Genomic DNA, 21,983 nt, shown 5'->3' with positions numbered 1-21,983 from the left:
ACAGGGCCAACCCCCCCACATGAAGTCAACCCCACCCTGCACATGAACTTTGGCTGTGCTTAGCAGGAGGTCGGCCACAAGACCTGGCCTGCGGCCAAGTCCTGTGGCCAACCCCCTAAAGTCAGCCAAACTGCGGGCCCCCTACTGGCGCCATTTTGACCCCCATCCCCTGGGGCCCAGTGCATTTTTTGGGGGGCACATAGCCCTCCCTCACCAGTCCACATTTGGCCCTAGGGACCACATCCCCTGGGGCCCAGCACTATGTTTAGAGGGGGGGCACACAGCCCCCTTCCCTGGGCTGATTTTGGCCCCAGGCCCTGCACATTTTGTGGGAAAGGGGGCTTGTGTACTTCTCCCTAGGCTGATTTTTTGCCCTGCGGACCCCATACCCAGGGTCGAACGCATTCTTTAGGGGAGGGGTATGTAGCCCCTCCATTCCCCGGAGCCTGTCCAATAAAGTGGGGTGTGCCTTGACACCCACCCAGGGCACCTACTATATCCTGGATGGTGGCCGCGGGGGAGCCCAAGGCCCTCCCTGCCCCAGCCGGCTCCCTGCATCCAGCAGAAGTTGCCATCGCTCCTGATCGCAGTGTAATTCTGCTCAGCATTTAGGGCTGCAGTAATGTCTAAAATTCCTTTGGGATATTGCATTGGGAAAAAGCATCTTGGCACCCGCTCTTTTTTCTCGCCCATGCTTGGCGATCACCCCAAAACTTTCCAGACAGCAGCTGGATTCAGTGGCAAACTAGTTTTGGAAATGTTGTGAAGACACGTCAAATGCTGCCAAAGTTATTAGCAAAACAAAAAACACTTTTCCTATGGAAACTAAGTCCTAACTAAAACTACCTACTGGCAACCGCCACTACATAATACATACTTTGGGGCCGATTATGATGCCGATTATGATGTGGCTCGGAAGGCTCCGAATGTCAGTCAGAGCCTTCCGAACTGCATCGTAATGGTCTCCTCAGTTTACTTTCTGACCGCCTCATTATTAAACCTGCCAGTCATTCCGTCTGGCTTCTGATGGGCTCGAGGAGCCCGGCGGCCTCTCAGAAGCTAGCCAGTAATCTCAAGGGCGGGCCTTTCCGCCCTTGAAATTGCGATGCACGGTTTGCAGCATAGTTTCCATACAGGTCTATGTTCGGGGGCCCCCAGCAGGGCCCCCTTGTGCATGCAGCCTCCCGTTGATCCCTGCACCCTGTGACAGGCACCTTGAAGCACAGGTTGCACGGATGAACTTCACCACCATTTTATTAATGGGGGCTTCTGTTTTGGCTGGTTTACGGCCCTAACACAAGCTTCGGCCCTAACACAAGCTCCAATTGAGAAAAGGAAGCATGCGACCGAACAGTGTTTGGTCACATTGTAATGAGCCAGTTGGGACTGCCAACCAGGTGTCAGTCGATTCTAGGACCGAGTCGGTGTTGGGCAAAAGCAATTTGCCTGACATCAAACATTGAAATTGGCCCCTAGGTGTGTATATACATCAATAGATAGATAGATAGATAGATAGATAGATAGATAGATAGATAGATAGATAGATAGATAGATAGATAGATAGATAGATAGATAGATAGATAGATAGATTCTATGCAGATGTGCAGAGATTGATCTATTAGTTATTACAATTTAGAGTGTGGGTGGGGCTTGACTCATAAGAGGCAAAGCTCCAAGGAGGCTGTGATGCCCCGCTCCCCCTCTTGCTTTCTTTTGGTTTCTCATTAATGTCAAAGCTGATGACACCCAGGTCATTGCTCTTTCAGTGATGATCCAGCTTCTGCCCCTGGAAAGTTTTGATCCTGCTTGATGGCTTTCTCATCTTCTATGACATCTATCAGTTTAAGACAGAACCATGACAGAACTGGGGCCCTCATCCATTTAGTATTATTGTACGTAGCCCATAGGATTTGGTCCCATCTACCTCAGTGAAAACTGCAAAAACACTTGAGTTCATTTTGGATCATTTGCACTCATTACCCCACCAAATCAATCAGGCAGCATCTTGCTGCTTCTTGTAATCTCTGCGGGCCTCTCCCTACCCTCTCCTTTTAAGACCCTTCTTTATCTGTTATTGGGGCTTATTTGGACTCTGATAAATTTCCATTATTTAAGGCTAACTGCTTTCTGCATCCTTATGCCATTTTTGGTAACAGGAAACTTTACAAATATTTATTGAGTGGCAACAATATAAATGATGAAGACCATAAGGGCATACCCTGCACCAAGTCCACTGCCAAAACTCTGCCAGGCCAATGTGGGTGGACAGAGGTGAATGTTTTGTGTGCAGATTTGTGCAAAGTAAATTGATGGAAGTCTTTCAAGTCCTTCTTCACCATGTTTGATGGTCTACCTTATCTGGTTTCTTTTTAAGGACTTCCTGAAGAAACACAAAGGAACTCTTGAGTATTGGATTGGGCTGAGAAATGAACAAGATGGCGCCCACAGATGGGTTGATGGGACCAGTTTCAATAAGTGGTAAGTCTACATCCTTGCTGTCATCTCTATGCAGAATTCTGAGCATAACATACAACACCGCAAGTGTAGAAGGCTGTGTTTACTTTCTTATTGTGTTTTGCTGCAACTTACGGATTTCCTTTGCACTATTCATGAAGATTTAAAAGCTTCATATGCTTTGTAAAATTGATGACAGCTGCAAGGGTGTAATTCAGGTTGTTGGAATTCACTCATGCAGGTGAAGGTTACATACAAGCTTTGCAAACTTCAACAACTGCAAAGGAGTTTGACATTAAACATTTTTGCAGTTAGCACATATGGGTTTTACAGTCCTAACAATGATGGCTCTTTGGGTGGGTCCCTTCACTGCATCTCAAAGACTAGGCAACTAGCTAATTCTTTTGTGCCTGTTTTTATTCATTTAAAGAAGAATAAGTGACATACGTTGTGAGAGCAAATCCAGCATCCCAGAATTGACTGGAGCATTTTTTGTATCCGAAAATATGGTTGCCCTAATTTTCCTGCACAATGGGGCGTAACTGATTCCACTGCGTAGCAAGGCAGAACGGCATAATTCATCCCCCTAAAAATCCATGTAATGGGATCTGATTTCCCAATAGGGCTCAGGGTAGACAGTAAGTACATCCAAGTGCCCACACTCCTCCGTGGGTTACACAGAACCCAATATCGTAGTTTCTATTCCCTAGCCAGGTTGTGCTTGACGTTCAGATATCCATTTATATATGTAGCAAGGCTTTTTTTAAAGTATATTCTGCACTTGCAAAACCTAAAGCACACACTGTTCTCTTGTACCCTTATTGTAAGTACCCGTTCCACAAACAAACTAGGCACTCGCAGTATTCCCCAATATTCTCTCTCTGCAACTGGCATAGACAGCTAATCAGGAATAGACATCAGCATAAAGATTCACTTAAAATTTGCATAGAGCAAGGGTGACATAACCATAAGATCTGGATTCATTGATTACCAATTTTGGCCTGTAATTCACCCCTGCACTCTACAGTTATGAGCTATTGTCCCAGCAGTGGGAAATAACTATGCAGACAAAATTACCAGGCACCTCTTAGCTGGCTGACTCTTCATTCTGAGGACAATTCTGCACCAATTTACGAAAGCTTTGAGCAATTTCCTTCACTCCGAGCTTTTTCCACAGCTTAGCTGCTACAGGCTTGCCAAGCTGAAGGATTTTGACTTCTGTTTCAGAGACTAAGTCCCAAGGTAAAATCTTCAACCAGACAAATTTGTTTGATGTATTCAACCTGCACTCAAACTGAAATGGCGCCTAGGTCCTGACCAGACGTGAACAGTTCTCATTGGTTCTTTACTTTTTCAACCCACTTTTTAGGTCTCGCTGAGTCAGCGCACATTCGCTGCGCGGAGAGACATTTAGAAGCTGCTTTGGGAAATGCTCCCAAAGAGCCGACCAGCTTGCTAGAACGCGCACAAGGACGCGCGCTTGCGTGCCCATCCCTTGCGTGTTTTAGAGCGTCATTACGATCACTTTTGCTTTCACAGCGATCGCGATCGCTATGACTTTCGTTGCCAATGCTTGTTACTGTGGTTATTTGTCCATTCTCCCCACCTCAGGTCCCCTAATGGAGAAGACTGGTTGCTACTGTCTGCATCCAAAGGCTGTAGGGAACTTCGCCCTACAGCCTGACTTGTGCTGACTCTACAGCCCGTCTTGGGCCAGCTGACCTGCAGCGCTGGAACTCTCTCACTGCCTCATTCCAGCGCAACCACGGGACCGCGCTGCCCAATGCTTCAAGGGCAGCCTTTCCTGCCTTTCCTTTGATGTCGCTCCTCTCACAACAGCCCCTGCCCCTCCCCCTCCCCTACCACAGAGCGCGTCTCACGGATGCGCTTTCACTTTCACTGCTGCGGGACTACTGGCATGGCTTGCAAGAAATGTCACTCCTCAGAGTTCACACCTTCGCAGCATCATGGTAACAGATTTCGACAAATGGTGGTGCCAATAACCTTTGTAGGAGTTTACAGATTTTCTTTCCAAGGCCTGCCCAATGCATGGCTTGTCAGTTCTTTATTGGAGAAAAATTGCTGGGGCCCAATTTAGTTTTCCCGGAGTCCACGGACGGCGCTTTCGAAGGTCGTGCTGTCAAATACCAAGGCTGTCGAGTCTTCATTCTACACACAGCATTCTTCTTCATTCCACCACAGGCACCCCGACGCCCCTACCTCTTCACCTCACTAGCTACTGGTATCGCCTATTGCTCCGAGTCGGTGGCAGAAACTGGTCTCGATGTTTAACCCGATGATTTCATTGGTGATCACGCCTTTCTTTCAGGGACTGATAATCCCTCCGCGGCCCTCACTTTGTTTGCAGTGCTGTTCTGCATGCCTGCTGTCCTGACCTGAAAGCGAGGGAGTGTTTGAGGGTGGGGAGGCTGTCTTACTGACTTGTTTAATGTCTCACGATACCATTGTATTACTTTTTGGGTTTAAGTAAAAAACAAAATGACAGTACAAGGAAAAATAACTACCATAAAATTCACTCCACCGAGTTTACCATACTAATTAAACTTAGAAAGATACAAAAAAGCATCACTACACTCACATGCGACCTAGTGGTTAATGTGCTAAATTTGAAACCAGGGAACTTGTGTTGGAATCCCGTCTCTTCCACTTAACCGAACAAAGTGTGATTTTTGACATAAAATTGTAAATCTGTGAAATATATTGCACGTGGAATGGAATTGTATAAATGGCGCCTCGGTTTACAACAACTTATACTGTGCCCCATCACCCCTCCTACTTGTTAAATGTACAGCCTTTTGTCCCTCCCCTGTTATTTTGCATTAAATAAACACCCTTACACAGCTCACACTGGATGTTTCAAACAAAAGGAGAAACACACATCTGTGATGGTATTTTTGAAAACTTTAGAGCAACATATTCCACTACACACCCCTTAAAAGTGGGAAATATTTAAATACATTGTAGACTCTCGATGGGAAAATATATTGTACAAAAAAAGCATAAAAATGTGACAATGTGCGCAAGTAATTGCGGGCTACTTCTGCGTAGTTCCCCTATGTAATGCGATTACAATGCAAATGCAATTCAGAAGTGATATTGTAACCACAATTGTCAGCACACTGGCTAAACATGCAATGGAAATGCATTGTACACCCAATAGTTAGTACCTTTTAGGTACTCAGGAAGGCCTAAGAATGCTCGCGCTGCACCTCTTGATCACTGACATCCCAGGACGGGATGTGCCTAGTACAGACATTTCAGTGAAGAGCACCAACACATGCACCGTTCATAAGATGTCTGCAAGAGGGGGTGACGTTTAAGGTCAAATTTGAAAATCATTCTGGATTTAATGTATTTCTGTAACTCAATGCTGCCTAGTGTGCATTACACAAATGTAGGGGTAGGAGAGTGAGCGTGACTCACCAATGAACAAGAATTTCATGCAGCATGCACATAATGTATGCATTTTGCACAATTCATATTTGTATGTACAAAAAGCTCTCAATTGGGCACATTCCACAGTGCAACTATTACTCTTTCGTTTTGTCTAATCTCTGCTAATAGGCCCTTATAGTTTTGCACTTTAGTGGAAGTGGAAACATTCTCAGGCTTAAAAGCAGTGAGAAGTGTCTTAGTCACCATTAAGACAGGGAAGGAAGAAACTTACAGGGCATATCAATGAGAAATTAATGACCTTGCCACTGTAGAAAGATCTTTGTGCTCTGTGCATTTTCCCAACTGTTTTAATAAAAGTCATTATTACAGCTACACACTCGAAACAACGCCTGAATTCTTCTATTTTGTCTTTGAGGAATGGGACAAATTGAAGCAATATTCTTTTTCCAGACAAAATGATAATACAATGTCTTTTCTCACAGTTACAATGTGTGTGTGTGTTGTAAAAACATCTGCCTTCTCCCCGTTGCGTACTTTTTGCAGCAATTAGCACACTGAATCGGCCTGTTAAATGAAGTCCCCATCTTATGAAAAGCATTAGTAGAAAGTACCCAGTTGGAATCAGCCTTACTGTTGGCAGTTATGCAAACCACGTTCGTGCCCGCCCTCTCTTCCTTTTGTTAGTATGGTTCATAACTGGTATTTACTGTGGAATTTGCGTGGGAATCCTAAAATGTTGTATTTGGAATGTGTAACATAATCCCACGTGCTATGTACAACAAGGATGTTGCAAGCTTTTGCACTTTTCAGAAATGTTCAGAAGAAGCGGGTTTCCATCTAAAATAATCACAGCAAAGTATTAACAAGCATTGCCAATAGGTCTTGCCTTTGGGACATTATAAGTATTTTTTGAAATATCTTTATTCGGCAATTTTATCACCATAAAAGAGCACATATACATGTACAATTCACATTTACCAATAAAAATTTGTAAAATACATAAGAACAGGGAGATCTCATTTTGATAGATTTACAACACAACCAGATTAGTATCGACCAGTAGGGCCCCCCGGGGTTTTAATAAACGGGAGCGTATCCGCCATGCATTTCCCAAAAATTTGGCCACCCCACAGATCATGAGGGCAGACGAAGAGTCTGTAGAGAGGACACGGAGTGCCTGTTTATGGCACCTCAGCCCTAATTCCCTACAGACCGGTTTCAGCCAAAGCTTCCTCGCCCCTTTATAGGCTGGGCATGCAAACAACAGGTGGGCCACCGATTCCTTGGGGGCCGCACAGCCGGGGCATGTACGTGAGAGGGCATCAGAGGCCGACCAACTTGCCGTGAAATCAAGTACTGGAAGCGTCCCATAGCGCAGTTTCAGGTACAGCGATCGATCCCACGGTTTAGTTATTAGGTCTAAAAAGGGTTCCAATTTCCTTACACTCTTAATTGATAAAAATTTGTCCGTAAGTGAACCCACATTCGTAGCCCTCGTGGCCTCACTCTGGACCCAATCCCAATAAAGTTTTTTAATAACGGCTTTGGGTGGCGGGGATTGAGACTCCCATGCCTCTCTTAGACCCAGGTTGATGGCCAAATCCTTCAGTTTTTTTAGCCATCCTATTTTATTACCTGTGTCCAGCAAGAGTAGATCATCCATCCCTTCTGCATACTTAGCCAGCTCCTCAGTTCTTCTTAGTCGAGACCAGAAGAGCAGCGGGCGAAGCCTCACCAGGTCTTTTAACGTTCTTCTGCCCAAATCTAGTCTTAGGGGGATCATTGGTGTTGAAGCAGGGAGAGCAGCCACTTTCCTAAAGAAATTATTTTCTGCCACCATCAAATCTGTAACCCCTTCAAACCCCCAAAGTTCGGAGCCATATAATGCTGAAGGAAGAATCTGACCCTCATAGATGGCCATAACTGGAGAAACCGGTTTACTAGAAGATTCCCGGAGTTCCTTCAGCGTCACCCCGGAAACTCTATGATGACTAAGGAGCATTTTGGAAAGATGATCTTTCCAGGTCATACGGCTGTTTATCCGGACTCCAAGATAATCAAAAGATGTGACCAGCTCAAGGGGGGCACTATTGAGCACGAGGTGATTTTTAAATCTTTTGGAGGGGGCAAAAGCCATCAATTTGGTTTTTGAAGTGTTAATGGTTAAGCCTCGAGTAGTACAAAAGGAGCTAAACAGGTTCAAGAGTTTTTGTAAGCCCACCGGGGATTTAGAGATTAATAGGGTATCGTCCGCGAAGAGAAGTGTGGGGATTTTCTCCCCCGCCAGGGATGGGGCATCCGTCTCTTCCCCCTTCAGATGATCCACAACTCCGTTTACAAATAGGGAGAAGAGGGTCGGAGCCATAACACAACCCTGGCGTACTCCTCTCCGCACAGGGATCTTATCTGTTAATTGTCCCTGCGATCCCCATCTAACCCGCGCATAATTCCCCTCATGCAGCTTCGTTATTATATGCAGAAGGCTACTGGGAAACCCCATTTCGCCAAGTATTTGCCAGAGTTTTGCACGAGGGACCAGGTCGAAAGCAGTCTTGAGATCTATGAAGGCCATATACAAACTGCCTTTCTTGATGGTAACCGCCTTCCAATAGATTGCAAAAAAGCGAAAGACCTGGTCCATCGTGCCAACCTTCTTTCTAAACCCCGCCTGCAAGTGGGAGAGAACACTAGCCTCCTCTATCCAGTCGTCAACTCTCGAGATGATGACCCTGCCAACCACTTTCTGGATGATGTCAATCAGACTAATGGGTCTGTAGTTCGCAGGGTCATCTCTTGCCCCCTTCTTGTGCACAGTAACTACCTCGGCTCCTTTCCAGGAGTCTGGTACTTGATGACCCCTCGTGATCAGATTCATAATACTGGCAATTAGTTTGGCCCAAACTTCTGGCTCAGCCTTCAGCAGATCTCCGGGGATCCCATCCTGCCCGGCGGCTTTCTTAGGGGTAAGGCGTCTGATTGCCAATAATACTTCTGAGGGCGAAAATAACAGATCTGTATCGTCCAGTTTTACCCCATCACCCAACCCATTCACCCCCAAACTAGATATTTCCTCTATGCCGCCATATAGGGATGAAAAGTGAGTAAACCATTGCTGGCTAGTTATATGTACAGCCAGTGGTTGCGATTTACCCTGCCTTGTTTTGTTAATCAAATCCCAAAAGAGGTTCGAGTTCTTACTGCTCACAGCCAAGGAGAGTTCCTGCCAATGCCGTTCCTCCCACTCCCGTTTGGCCAGAACTAGTGCTTTCAGATAATCCCTTCTGGCCGCTCTAACCAGCAAAGGGTCACCCGAAAGCAGAGCTCTTGTCAGATTTTTCCTAGAGCTCTTACAATGTTCAGTGTACCAAGGTTTGCAAAGAGTAGACGGCATAACCGGAACCCTATTACCTTTCCCCTTGGAAGTAAAGAATTGGCCCACTTGGTCTATTGTTGATTTATAGACAGAATCAAGTAAGGGGTGATGGTGATCAGTAGGGCGGTTGTCTCCCTCCCAGATCTCTAATTTAGAGGACAGACCCTCAATCAGGGTCCTAATACTATCCATCTCGTCCTCCCCTAGGTTGGCCTTGTCCCATTTTAATCTGCGGTTGTTACTACATGGGACCACCTCTTTAGATATTTTTAAGGAGTCACTCACCCCCCTGACATCAAGACCCCCCCAATTGAACTTACAGCACAAGGGGTTGTGGTCACTATCCTGACTAGGAGAGACCTTCATGTCAATGAGGTCCGCCCAGAATCCAACATTCAATAAGATGTAATCTATTCGGGACGGGCCTGATAGTCTGTTAAAGGTCACTGCCCCTGACTGGTCGGATAAAGTCCTACCATTAAGGGCTCTTAGTTTAAAATCCCTAGTCAGTGCGTTCAATTGAATAACCTTAGGTGACCATTTCTTAATAGTGGGGAGGGAGAGCGTTGGAATGGACCATTTCGAATCCTCCTCTTCAATTCCCAAAGGGTCATCCCCAAGGAGGGGTTCAAAAGTACAGTTGAAATCACCCCCCACAAGGATTTTAGCCGAACAAGAGCAGTTGGCTAAGGCCATTTCAAGGGCTGATAGAGTCAAAGAGGTAGAGTCACCCGGTGTCCCTCTAACGTAAACATTGAATAGGTCAAGCCTGGCTGCATCCTCCCGTCCTCTCACCGAAAGGTGGAGTATGTCATTACAGTCCACATTGTGGCGTGTGACCCCCCAGTTCAGGTCTATTTTTAACCAAACAATGAGCCCACCCGCTGGTCTGCCCTTACCTCTACTTACAGCAGGCACAAAGTGGGTGGAAAACCCCGATTTGTGCAGCGGGACTAAGCTCCATGTTTCCTGGAAGAGGCAAACTTCAAACTGCTCAATGAATGTATGCCACTCCGGGATGTCGAGCTTCCTCTTTAACCCGGCAATGTTCCATGATAGAAGGTTTATTACCCGTTGTCCTCTGGGAAAAGAAATGCTACCCACCACAGTCGGACTCTCATCAGCCGCCCTACTCGTATGATTCCCCTCCTCACTAACCGGTGAGGTAGTGGATATAGGGCAACCATCCATAATAGGTGGAGGCCCGGCTAGCCCAGAATCTTCATTAATTACGTTGGGTATTGCCGTATGGGCGGTAGGTAAACTAACTACTCCTGCTACTGTGGACCCTCCGTTTAATCCAGTATCCTCTGCTCCCGAAAGTTCATACTCACCCCCCCCGAGCCCCAGACTTCAATCGCAGTCTTCCAGCCCTGACAGCTGAGAAAACCGATTGTAAGTATCCAACGGGGTAAAAGGTATTAGGTGGTTCATCCTAGAGCCCATGTTCAGTGAATATCTATTAGGAACCGTAGACCAAGCGGTATGAAGGTCGGGCATCCTGATGGACTGGTGCCCATACTGGGGATAATTATTAGTATAGGAATTTATAAGGGGCGGCCTGAACGACCGAGATCTCTTGTCGTATTTAGTACTAGTTACATCAAACCTGGGGTAAAAGAATGTTAAAGCCCGTGGGGTGATGCCAGTTTCTCCATTCCCAGGTGGCCAGTTTAAGATATAATCAACTGCCCGCGGGTCTCTAAAATTAACCACTACTAAGTCCCCCTCTATATTTTTCGTAGTACTCCCCAGCCAATTAATCCTTCTGACATGGACTATGTCCCCATCTATATTCGGAGCTATCGGAATATGCATCCTCAACCAGTGGATGATTTTATTCTTAAGGTCAACATAACCCTCCTTCTTATTACCTATTAGCGGTGGCACCCCCGATAAAACCACAACGTAGGGCACAGCTTCTGGGGGGATCTCGACTTGTGGAACCCTTTTATGAGCAGATCTACTATTTTCACCGCCCTTGACTGTATTTTGGATGTTGCTAATCGGAGACTTTAAGAGTGGTTTAGAGGGGGCGGCACCAGATGCAGTAGCTGTTGCCTTTGAATGTTTAGACGGCAATAAGTTTTGTGGAGGGGGGTCAACTCTACCCTGGGGCTGACTAGTTTGCTTAATCGGGGCGGGGACAGAAGAGATTCCAGGTTTCGTTGAGGGTTTAATAGGAGGGGGCCCTGTCAAGGATATAGACTGCACCACCCCATTCCCTTTGTTAACAGTGGCAGTGGACAAACTAGTTATAGCAGCTTCCAAGATGGTTAATCTAATTTCAACCCTCTTGATAGACTCATTAATAGGGCGGAGAAGAGATCTCAACAAAAATTCCAAATTCCCTGTTGCTGGAGAGGGAAGTTGGGGTGAAATAGCAGATGGCATTGCACCATTGTTGTCAATTGGAGCCACGTCATGTGTATCCACTACAGCAGGGCAAAGAGTCGGTATAGCCTCACCCTGTGGTGTTTGATCCTGCTCTACAACTGCTGGGGCCTCACGTATAGAAAGAGTATTAGGCCCTTTACCAAAATCGGTGTGCGATGTTTTGGCTGTGCCTAATGCCACCCTATGTTTCTTCCTTCTTTTACTGGGGGGAGGGCGGTGAATCTGGACTACAGATAAGGACTTTTTTTTTTGTTGTTTGTGTTTAGAAATCTCTATAACACGGCTACTGCTAGGGGTGGGTGAGACACTTACAATGTCCTCTGAGGGCAAAGAGGGGGTAGCTACAAAGTCTCGAAATAACAAGGGTACTCCGTCTTGGCTAGTGTTAACCTCGCTCAAATCAATCAAATCAGTCGAATCACCTTCCCGGTTCAGTACATGGAGACTATCGGAGAGGGGTCTGGATTTCATATTCTCAACTGAGCGGCGCCGCTCTGCCCTGCGCTCAGCTAAGGTAGCGTCCTTTTCCCCCTCAGTCTTCTTAGAAAAGTAATTCTCCAGTGAGCCATTACGTAATTTAGGGATTTTACCCGGAGTAGCCTCCTCTGTTGCCATGTCCCTCTTGTATCGGGACACTATCCTCCAAACCGCAAAATGTAAGGGGTCTGGCCCAGCCCGGCCTCCTGCGGCCCCGGACGGCCACAGACGGTCCCGCCCTTGTCCCGGGCTTCTCCCGCGCGCTCCCGCGCAGCGGGAACGACTACTTCCTTTAAGGTGAACAAGGGGGCGTAGCCGGCAGGGAGAGGAGCCCAGCTGACAGGGGCGCGCGGGGACTCCTGGAACACAGAGTCCACCCGCTCTACCCTCGCAGCCCTGCCGGTACACAACTAGCCCCAAACAATGCTCCACACGCTGCTACCGCGAAGCGGGACCCGCGCAGCGGGTCCGGCGAGCAGCAGCGGTAGCAGACAGGAAACAGCAGAGGTCCGAGGCTCCCAGTCCGTGGCGTTGAAAGAAGGTATGAAATGAAATGCTCCCGCTGGTGTGAAAGCTGCTGGTAATTAAATACCGCTGGGGTTTGAGGGCGCGGCCGGCAGGGAGAGGAGCCCAGCTGACAGGGGCGCGCGGGGACTCCTGGAACACAGAGTCCACCCGCTCTACCCTCGCAGCCCTGCCGGTACACAACTAGCCCCAAACAATGCTCCACACGCTGCTACCGCGAAGTATTTAATTGTGCACCACAATATCCTTGGTGCAACGTCAACTGTTGCATGGGTAAACACTTATAATGTCCCAAAGGTGAAACCTATTGGCTATGCCAATGCTTGTTCTCTTAACCTCTTCGACGCGGCGGAATTTGACGCGCGTGCGCAGTTCGGATGGCCCCAAGTTAAAAAAAAAAAACTTTTACTACTACCAACGGGCTTTATTGACATATCAACGTGGAAAATGCCCGTATTACCATAAGTGGACAAATGGTGGCAGCTGAACGCCGTGTATGTAAAGCTATGAAATGTATTATGTCCGATCCTTATAAATGCTGGTAGAAGAGAGTGCAGTTAAAGGTCATTCGTTTATCGGTACCCAAAACTGAATGCATACCATCAGTTTATACAGCACTATTATCAAAAAAGGGCGATACATGATCGCCGCTTTTATCGGCAGGAAACCGCTAATAAAGCGGCGATAATTGGCTTGATAATATGCCCTTGTGAATTCCCATAGAAGCTCAGGTTCTGGTGTTACCCGGGGCTGCTATGGGAATTCACAAGGGCGTATTACCAAGCCCATTATCGCCGCTTTAGCGGCGGTTTCCTGCTGATAAAAGCAGCGATAATGTGTCGCCCTTTCTTGATAATATGGCCCTTACTACCTTTGGCATGCGGTGAGCCTCTTTGTGTCGAGTAGTGTAGAGTCCTCCTGGACACGTTCTAGTGTTCAGCCTTGTGCTGTAACCCCACTGTACACCCACCCACCACAGGCGTCACCGGTCAGGTGACCCTGCAAATAAAAGGGGCCAAGCGCACGGGCCCTGGGACAGTTCCCGTTCCACATACTATGAGGCAGAATTACCAGCCCCTTGCGCCACTTTTGCGTCATTTTTAACATAGAAAAAAAAGCGGCGCAAGGGGCTTGTAAATCTGCCCCTATGCATCTGTGTGGTTCTTTGTCCAGCATGTGGGCCTAGCCTCCACAACACCCAAGTACCACCCAGGGATAATTGAGATTGTTGAATGCTGATTGTCAAGTGGAACCTTCTGTTCTGCTTCGATTTTAGCAGCAACGTTCCTTCATAGAGCCCTGATTCGCCAACTCTTTCCCAAGCCAGTCACCCCACCCTTCAGGAAGCAACACGCTTTAACCCTTCCATTCCTTCTTGTTCTTTTTAATGTTTGGCACAGCTGAAGTTAAACATATTTTAGGCTTCACATTGTAGATGCGAAAGGTGGCCCATGGTCATGTTACATGTATCTGATCCTGATATGTTATTGATTGTAAGAATTTTGTTTTGATAATTTCTCTCCAGCGATTTTCTAAAATGTATATTGTTTCTTTGTAATAATATAAAAGTGATTAAAAAAGTGAAGTAGATACTTCCCTCTGCACTCCAGGTGTTGAATATTATATACTGTTCACTGCCTCCTTACATTTGGGGGTTTGTTTTCTGTAGCCCACATGTGACTGCACAGACCTGCAAACACACAGAACAGGTGTTTTTGTAAAGCGCACATTCAGTCCAGCAACGGGGCATCTTGGAGCTAAAATACCAGATGCATATTGTTAACCAACTCAATGGTACTCATTTTATCGACCTCAAATGGAAAGAAGGCTGAGTGGACCCACCAGGATTTGAACCTGTGACCATGAGGTCGAACACAGGTCCCTACAGTTGATGCATTAGTCCACTGAGCCACCAGACCCAGCACACAGAATGCCACCGTGTGCCACCCACCACCAGCATTCTTCAGAGGGGCTCATTGTGCAGACACAGACAGCTGTAAGCCCTCTATAGGAGTATGTTCCAATCTCGCATTTAGAGGGTTTTTAAACCCGCCTTGGGTTGTTTAAGCTCCCATGGGTCTGTTTAGCTGTAACAGTTAGATGGTTTTGTTTGTGCAGCTTGGGAAGGGTGGCCAGGGCTCCCAGGTATTCTGTCAAGGCCTTCCTTCTGAGCTCACCAGGCTAGTAGTAGGCGTTGGTAGTCATGGGGGAACACAGCTGGGCACCCTCACACCTTCCTTCCACACATAAAGTAGAAATATTTTACAATTATAAAGTTGAACTTAAAAAAAAAATATATATATATATTTTTACTGTTTACGAAGTTGCTGCGTGCACATTCGAACCAAGGAAATGTGAATGTTTTATTCTCTTTTATTAGAATTGTACTTGTATTATTCTCTGTTCTTAACCTATTCTTGTATTGCAATGGTTTTAAGTAACTATGCAAAATAAAATCATTACTCATTACTCATTACACAGTGCAGCTGGAGCTAAAGGGAATGGACATATATCAGGATACATCAAGGGCAAACTCTGGGACCAAATGTGAATGTTTTGTGCAGTGACAGACCCTTTGGTGCTTGAAAATGGGATTTTTCTGCTAATCCCACCAGCCTTCCAATCAGGAAGTACTCATAGTGTAAAACAATCATTGCTCGGCAGGTAGAACAGTGATTTTTCTTTACCGGGTTCAGTGCTTTATTATTCAGGTCAGGTTTCCATTGGGTCACATTTTTCTCTGATTGTCACATGCAAGTTGTGCTGCTGTGGAAAGATAATGTTCCTAGGCACTGTGTCAGCATATCAAGTAGTAAAACGTTGCATTAGTTTATTTGTCAATTTACCTTTAAAAAGTAATGGAGTTACCCGCTCCTTCACAGCAAGAAGTTATCAACCCTCCCTGACCTTCTACAATTTGTCTATAATTATGTTTGATTTATCATCTTTTATAATATATCTATGTATACATATATACTATTTAGTCATTTATGTATTTAAAAAGAAAAATAAATGTGTATTGCTGTCATATGTTGCTATTTACGATTTCTGTGAACCTTTGACTGTATTCATATCAGCTTATATATTATCCTTTTACTATTTTAATGGAATAGACTCCTAACTTCTGTGAATACCGAAATGAGTAAGTGCTTTCTGTAAATACCAAAATGAGCAAGTGCCTTCTGTGAATACCAAAATGGTAGTGAGTTTAGTATTTTGTCTTAAGTTAGTTCTGTGAATCCGGCTTTATATTTGTAATATATAGTTTTTAAAATGCACTATAACCAGAAATTTATCAACAGTTCTTCTTAAGGTCTTCAAATACCACCCCCAGCTACCTACATGTTGCATCTCACTTACACTTGCATACAACTCCAACAATTTGATAAAGGATCATACTGTGGATAATTTCCAAAGGTTGGCAGCTCAGTGTGCAATACCCCACCAATCGTTGTTCCAAATACTGAGGGAGCAATAATGCCCTTCCAGAGCCTTCCTCTTAAGTATGAGAGACAGAAATTTGAATCAGTAGAAAGGCATTCTTGTGGCTACTCCAATTTGTTAACGCATCTAATACTTAACTTGTGGACATGGTATGCAAAGCACTAATGTTCTATTTCTTGCAGGTTTACAGTTAGAGGGGACTCTGCTTGTGCATACCTCAATAGCAATGGCGTCAGCACCTCCAGATGTCACGACGTACAGAGATGCCTATGCAGCAAGAGAAAGGACTATGGCTATGACTATGGGAATACGTGACGGAGTAATATGATCAGAGAAATGACAATGTTAGTCTGGATTACACAATTAGGTCCCAGGGTAAAATCTTTGACCGGACAAATATGTTTGATGTATATAACCTGCACTCAACCTGAAGTTGCACCTAGGTCCCGGTCACACGTGAACAGTTCTCATTGGTGTCATTTTGTTAATAAAAGATTTACTGTAATTTTTATAAATTAGAGTTGTATTTTTATGGTGTTGTTTTTTAAACTGTTTTGATCATTTATTTCAAGTGCTTTACACCATTGGTTGGTAACCTTTTGAATTCTGTGGCCCTCCACTGAATCATTATTGGAATCCAGGGACCCCCACCTGTCATTACTAAAAGCCGGGGAACCCAGCCCAATTATATAATTTGATGTGCAAAACAACACACTAAAATACAGATACAAGCATTCATTAAACAAATATTCAAATGTTGAAATATTGTATTTTAATTCTCAAACAAATATTTTAAAAAAACTAAATTTCAATGGGCAGGTTGAGGCTTTTCAAAATTCAATTGAGGCCACCCATCGACCTTAGTAAACAAAAATGTGATGCCCTTGCACTTGTCCCACTAATCAGTCTGAGGATACCAACTTAACACCAATGTCAAAGTCCTTCATGTTTACAGAGAGAACTAGTTGATGCTTCTGCGTACATACATACATATATATTTATATCTGGAGAGCCCCACCGCATAACAGCAGATCCAAGGAGACAGGAAACGTGGTCTCCATAACGCCTGCCAAGTATCACGCTTCAGGAGAGACACTAACGCATTTCAGTGTGGTGATCCGCCTCACCGCACTGAAATGCAAAGTCACGCATAATTTACATAGTGCCTCCTAGGACTTCAAGCCCCATACCAGCACTGCTACTCACGCATCATTGGAATGGCAGAGCTGAAGCTGCAGTGGCAGCGCGCCCTGGAGCTGATCCCGGCATGATTGGGAGCTGCTGCAAGGAGCTGCTGCAAGAAGCTGCTGCGACACTGTAACAACCATTCTTTTCCGGACACAGCGTAAGGGCGCTGGATGTAACGTCCTGCTACCGCCCGATGTGACCTGAGCGGGTAGCTGCAGTTCCTGGGAAGGAAGTACATTGTGGGAGGCTGCAGTGGCAATGAGCGCTGCTCTTAATTCCGGGTTTTGTTTTCAAAATGTCATCCCTGTGTCTACCAAACCAACCCCACAGACCGCGGTGGCCTCTCATGTAATTGGAAGGTAGTCCTTGTGAAATTTTTAAACAAATGAAGCACTTAATTGAGGCTCCCGGGTGGGCCAGGTCCCAGGGGCATTTGTTGAAAATATATGCGGGGCCACGGGGGCCGCACAGCCCCAGGGACCCCGCAGCCCCAGGGACCGCCACCCCCGGGGCTTAGTTGAAATGATGTGCAGGAGGGCACTCAGAGCTCCCGTAGCCCCGGGGACAACCGGGGCTTCTGTTTAAATATGTGGGGGGCAGCCACGGCCCATTTAGGGCGTGCCACCGGGTGGTGACATGTGGAGGGGCAGGGTGGGGGGTTGTAAAATGCGGGAAACAGAAGATTTCAGGTAAGTACCGAAACAAATAAATAAAAAGACTTTTGTTGCGTGTGCTGCATCACATTTGGCAATGCAGCGCGCACCACGAAATTCGTTTTTTTTCTTTCTGTACTTACCTGAAATCGTCCACTTCCTGCATTTTACAACCCCCCACCCTGTCCCTCCCCGCCCCACCTCACGGCCCGTTGGCACACCCTACACGGGCCGTGGCTGGTGGGGGGCCTCAAAGGAACCCCCAAGCCCCGGAGACCGCCACAGAGCCATTGCAGAGCCACCACCGACAAGAGAAATCACTTTCAAAATCTGCATGCTTTTTTCTTCAGAGAACGGGTGCTGGTGTCTTGTTATCCTTCAGTGGCCCTGCGGGGCGATGCTCTCCTTCGAGCCCCTTCCGAAAAAATGCCAAAAAACAGAGACTTGGACCATCTTCAGCGCTCACCCCAGGGCTCAAGTCGGGGTACCACGTGGGTGGACGGCGTCCCCCCACTTATTTTACTGGGTCGACGGTCCACCCTGCCAAACAGCTGGACTTCACTCTTTGGCCTCTCTGGGACGAGGAGCTCGGAGCTCACAGCACGCTGCTCAGGCGCTGACTTCTCTGATGCAATCGCATCTAAGGGGTGAGCGAGGGGAGTCAATGAGCCCGATGGTGCAATCCACCTTTCGTGACGTCACTTCCGGTGACAGCCTCCCCCCACTTCTTTTCTTAGGACTTGTGCCCTGGCGCCCCCCATGGACGGCAGGAAAAGTTTGCACCCTGCCTTTCCCGGGTGCCTTTTTGTGGGGTGATTAAGTAGAGCAGGGGCTGGAGAAGGGAGGGAGGTGTACCCTCACTCTTCTACTGGGTTGGGGACTCTTTTTAGAGAAACCAACCTTGATGAATGTTCAACCCCCAATGCAACTCGGGGTTTGCTGTTGCGGTTCGGATCCGCTGAAAGTTTTTGGGGTTCAAGGAGTACCGGAGAGCCTGCCTTTCTCCACTCCTCGGAGTTGCTCTCGGATAGAGAAGTGAGTGTGTGTGTTTGGGGGGAGGAGTGGAGCGGGAGGGGGTGGGGGAATGCTGAATAGAGAGGGAACTGAGAGAGGGAGGGCGACAGGGGCGTAGGAAGTGTGGGGGATGCGGGGGACATATCCCCCCCAGATTTTGAAGTGGGGGGACAAGGGTGGGGGGGACGAGGGGACAAAAGAATTTCCCCTCTTCTGTCTGTGGCAGGGCAATTGGTATGTCAAAACGCGATCGCTTTGATGTGCTAATGGCCCTGTACTTGACCTGTGACCTTCCCTTTTGTTGTGCTGCAAAAGCTACAGGAATGTTTTCACACCCCACCCTCGCCGCCACCCTGCTTGCAGTCTTCATTTCCAGTTCAAGGAAGAGAGGTAGTTTGTTGATTGCTGACTGCAGGGCCGGCTTTAGAGTTGGTGGCTCTCAGTGCGACCATCTCGGTGGGTGCCCATACAAACTTTTTTATTTTGAGTTATGCGGGAAAACAATGCTGGTGTAATGCTTGTTAAGGGACTCAGATGTAGGGTGCTCTGAGCACATGAGATGTAAAATGTGCTGCATTCCTGAAAACAAGAAATGTATTTGGGCTAGAGGCACACAAAGTAAGGAAATAGAAAGAGGTGCCCAGAATGCAATAGGTGCACACTGCTGCAAGGCATTGTGCGATACACACAGTGACAGGTGCAAGGCTACATGAAGCACAGCTAGTGCATGGTGCTTAAACCAATGAGACTTCTAGAATGAAATGCAAACAAAAATGACATCTGATGCTCTATAAGACAAGAATATTTACAACAAGGGGTGGTGAGGGACAGAGTCTCTGAATTAAGCAGAAAGCTCTCACCCAGTCAAGAGATCAGGGCTAGATCCAACACCGTTTTTTAGCTCACTGCACCATCCCAGTTTCAGAACCTGGCTGTATGCAAATTAGTCTGTTCCTGTCCCAGTGCATGATGGGAACAGGGCAAACCAAACTACAGAAGCCAATTCTTACACTGGGAAGGAAACAAGCTCCCGGGCCCTGCCCTGTTCCCATGATGCACTGGGCCAGGGACAGACTGATTTGCATATAGCCAGGTTCTGAGCTGGGATGGGGCAGTGAGATAAATAACGGTGATGGATCAAGCCCTGATCTTTGGACTGGGTAAGAGTGGTCTGCTCAATTCAGACACTCTGTTCATCACCACCCCCTTTTGTAAATCGATTTTGGCCACTATAGGTGTGGCAGGGTATACTCAGACATGAGTCCCTTTCTCACTGCTCCATCAGGATTCAAGCAAGCCGGGCCGAAGAGGCTGAAATGCCAGAAACCGGTCCCCGGTAGCTTGTCTCCTTTCTGGTAAAGAATTGGCTTGGTAGTTTAGTCTGCCCTGTTCCCATGATGCACTGGGCCAGGGACAGACTGATTTGCATATAGCCAGGTTCTGAGCTGGGATGGGGCAGTGAGATAAATAACGGTGATGGATCAAGCCCTGATCTTTGGACTGGGTAAGAGTGGTCTGCTCAATTCAGACACTCTGTTCATCACCACCCCCTTTTGTAAATCTATAAGACAAGAAGACAAAGTATTATCAGTTTAGGCCCTTGTGTATCAGACCTTCACGAAGAAAAGAAGCACAGATGCCCAGAGGTGATATGAATGGAGAGTGGCTTCTTGAGTGGGAGGATATGTTTGGTTGCTATGATTACTTAGCAGTAACATTTTGCCTAATAGCCTAACAGGGTGCCTGCTTAGACAACGACTGGGTGACAGGCCTGGTACTGGTGGATAGAAAGCCGAGATTGTAAGACAGAGGTCCTGGCTTGCGAGGGTAAGTCTGGGCACTCAGGCATGTCCCATGGGTCCACCCACCATTTTATCCACTTTTGCAGTTTTCATATTGCGCAAACTTCTTCTCCTCCGCAGCCGCTGCCATTCTCTGCTGCCTTCTCTGCACACCGGGAACCGCCGCCCTCCACCCGGGGGGACACCATGGGAATTCCACTTGTGGAATAGACTTTGCTGCCACGGATTGTTTGGAGCCCTGTAATCACCGCCCCTGCTACAGGAGTAGCTAACAACACCTTTGTCAGCGCTGCTGGGAGTCTGTCACCACCGCGAGGCCACAGAGGAGGACGAGGCGCTGGCCCCGGGACTGTGAGGACCAGCATACAACAGCTCCAGCTGGTCCTCTTCCCGTGAGAGCCGCGCCCCCTCACAGTGCTACGCCCCCAGCCAAGCCCTACAACTTCTCGCGGCACCCGCTTCGCGGGTGCCACTCGTGGAATAGACTTTGCTGCCACGGATTGTTTGGAGCCCTGTAATCACCGCCCCTGCTACAGGAGTAGCTAACAACACCTTTGTCAGCGCTGCTGGGAGTCTGTCACCACCGCGAGGCCGCAGAGGAGGACGAGGCGCTGGCCCCGGGACTGCGAGGACCAGCATACAACAGCTCCAGCTGGTCCTCTTCCCGTGAGAGCCGCGCCCCCTCACAGTGCTACGCCCCCAGCCAAGCCCTACAACTTCTCGCGGCACCCGCTTCGCGGGTGCCACTCGTGGAATAGACTTTGCTGCCACGGATTGTTTGGAGCCCTGTAATCACCGCCCCTGCTACAGGAGTAGCTAACAACACCTTTGTCAGCGCTGCTGGGAGTCTGTCACCACCGCGAGGCCGCAGAGGAGGACGAGGCGCTGGCCCCGGGACTGCGAGGACCAGCATACAACAGCTCCAGCTGGTCCTCTTCCCGTGAGAGCCGCGCCCCCTCACAGTGCTACGCCCCCAGCCAAGCCCTACAACTTCTCGCGGCACCCGCTTCGCGGGTGCCACTCGTGGAATAGTCTTTGCTGCCACGGATTGTTTGGAGCCCTGTAATCACCGCCCCTGCTACAGGAGTAGCTAACAACACCTTTGTCAGCGCTGCTGGGAGTCTGTCACCACCGCGAGGCCGCAGAGGAGGACGAGGCGCTGGCCCCGGGACTGTGAGGACCAGCATACAACAGCTCCAGCTGGTCCTCTTCCCGTGAGAGCCGCGCCCCCTCACAGTG

At 47.5% G+C, this 21,983-nt stretch overlaps 1 protein-coding gene across 1 annotated transcript in view; it reads left to right on the top strand.

Moving 5' to 3' along the window:
• Positions 1-16,845, top strand: part of LOC147706547 (C-type lectin domain family 2 member B-like) — a 68,350-nt gene extending 51,505 nt beyond the window's left edge. Inside the window, exons 4-5 of the mRNA XM_086933009.1 lie at positions 2,375-2,478; positions 16,270-16,845. Of these exons, the coding sequence (XP_086789135.1) occupies positions 2,375-2,478; positions 16,270-16,402 (237 nt within the window). The 3' untranslated portion in view covers positions 16,403-16,845. The remainder of the gene's footprint in view (positions 1-2,374; positions 2,479-16,269) is intronic.
• Positions 16,846-21,983: the final 5,138 nt, after the last annotated feature.

Source organism: Lissotriton vulgaris, chromosome 7 (assembly GCF_964263255.1).
Source record: "Lissotriton vulgaris chromosome 7, aLisVul1.2, whole genome shotgun sequence".
Lineage (NCBI taxonomy): Eukaryota > Metazoa > Chordata > Amphibia > Caudata > Salamandridae > Lissotriton > Lissotriton vulgaris.
The sequence above is the reverse complement of the archived record's forward strand: the minus strand, read 5'-3'. Positions and strand labels throughout refer to the sequence as shown.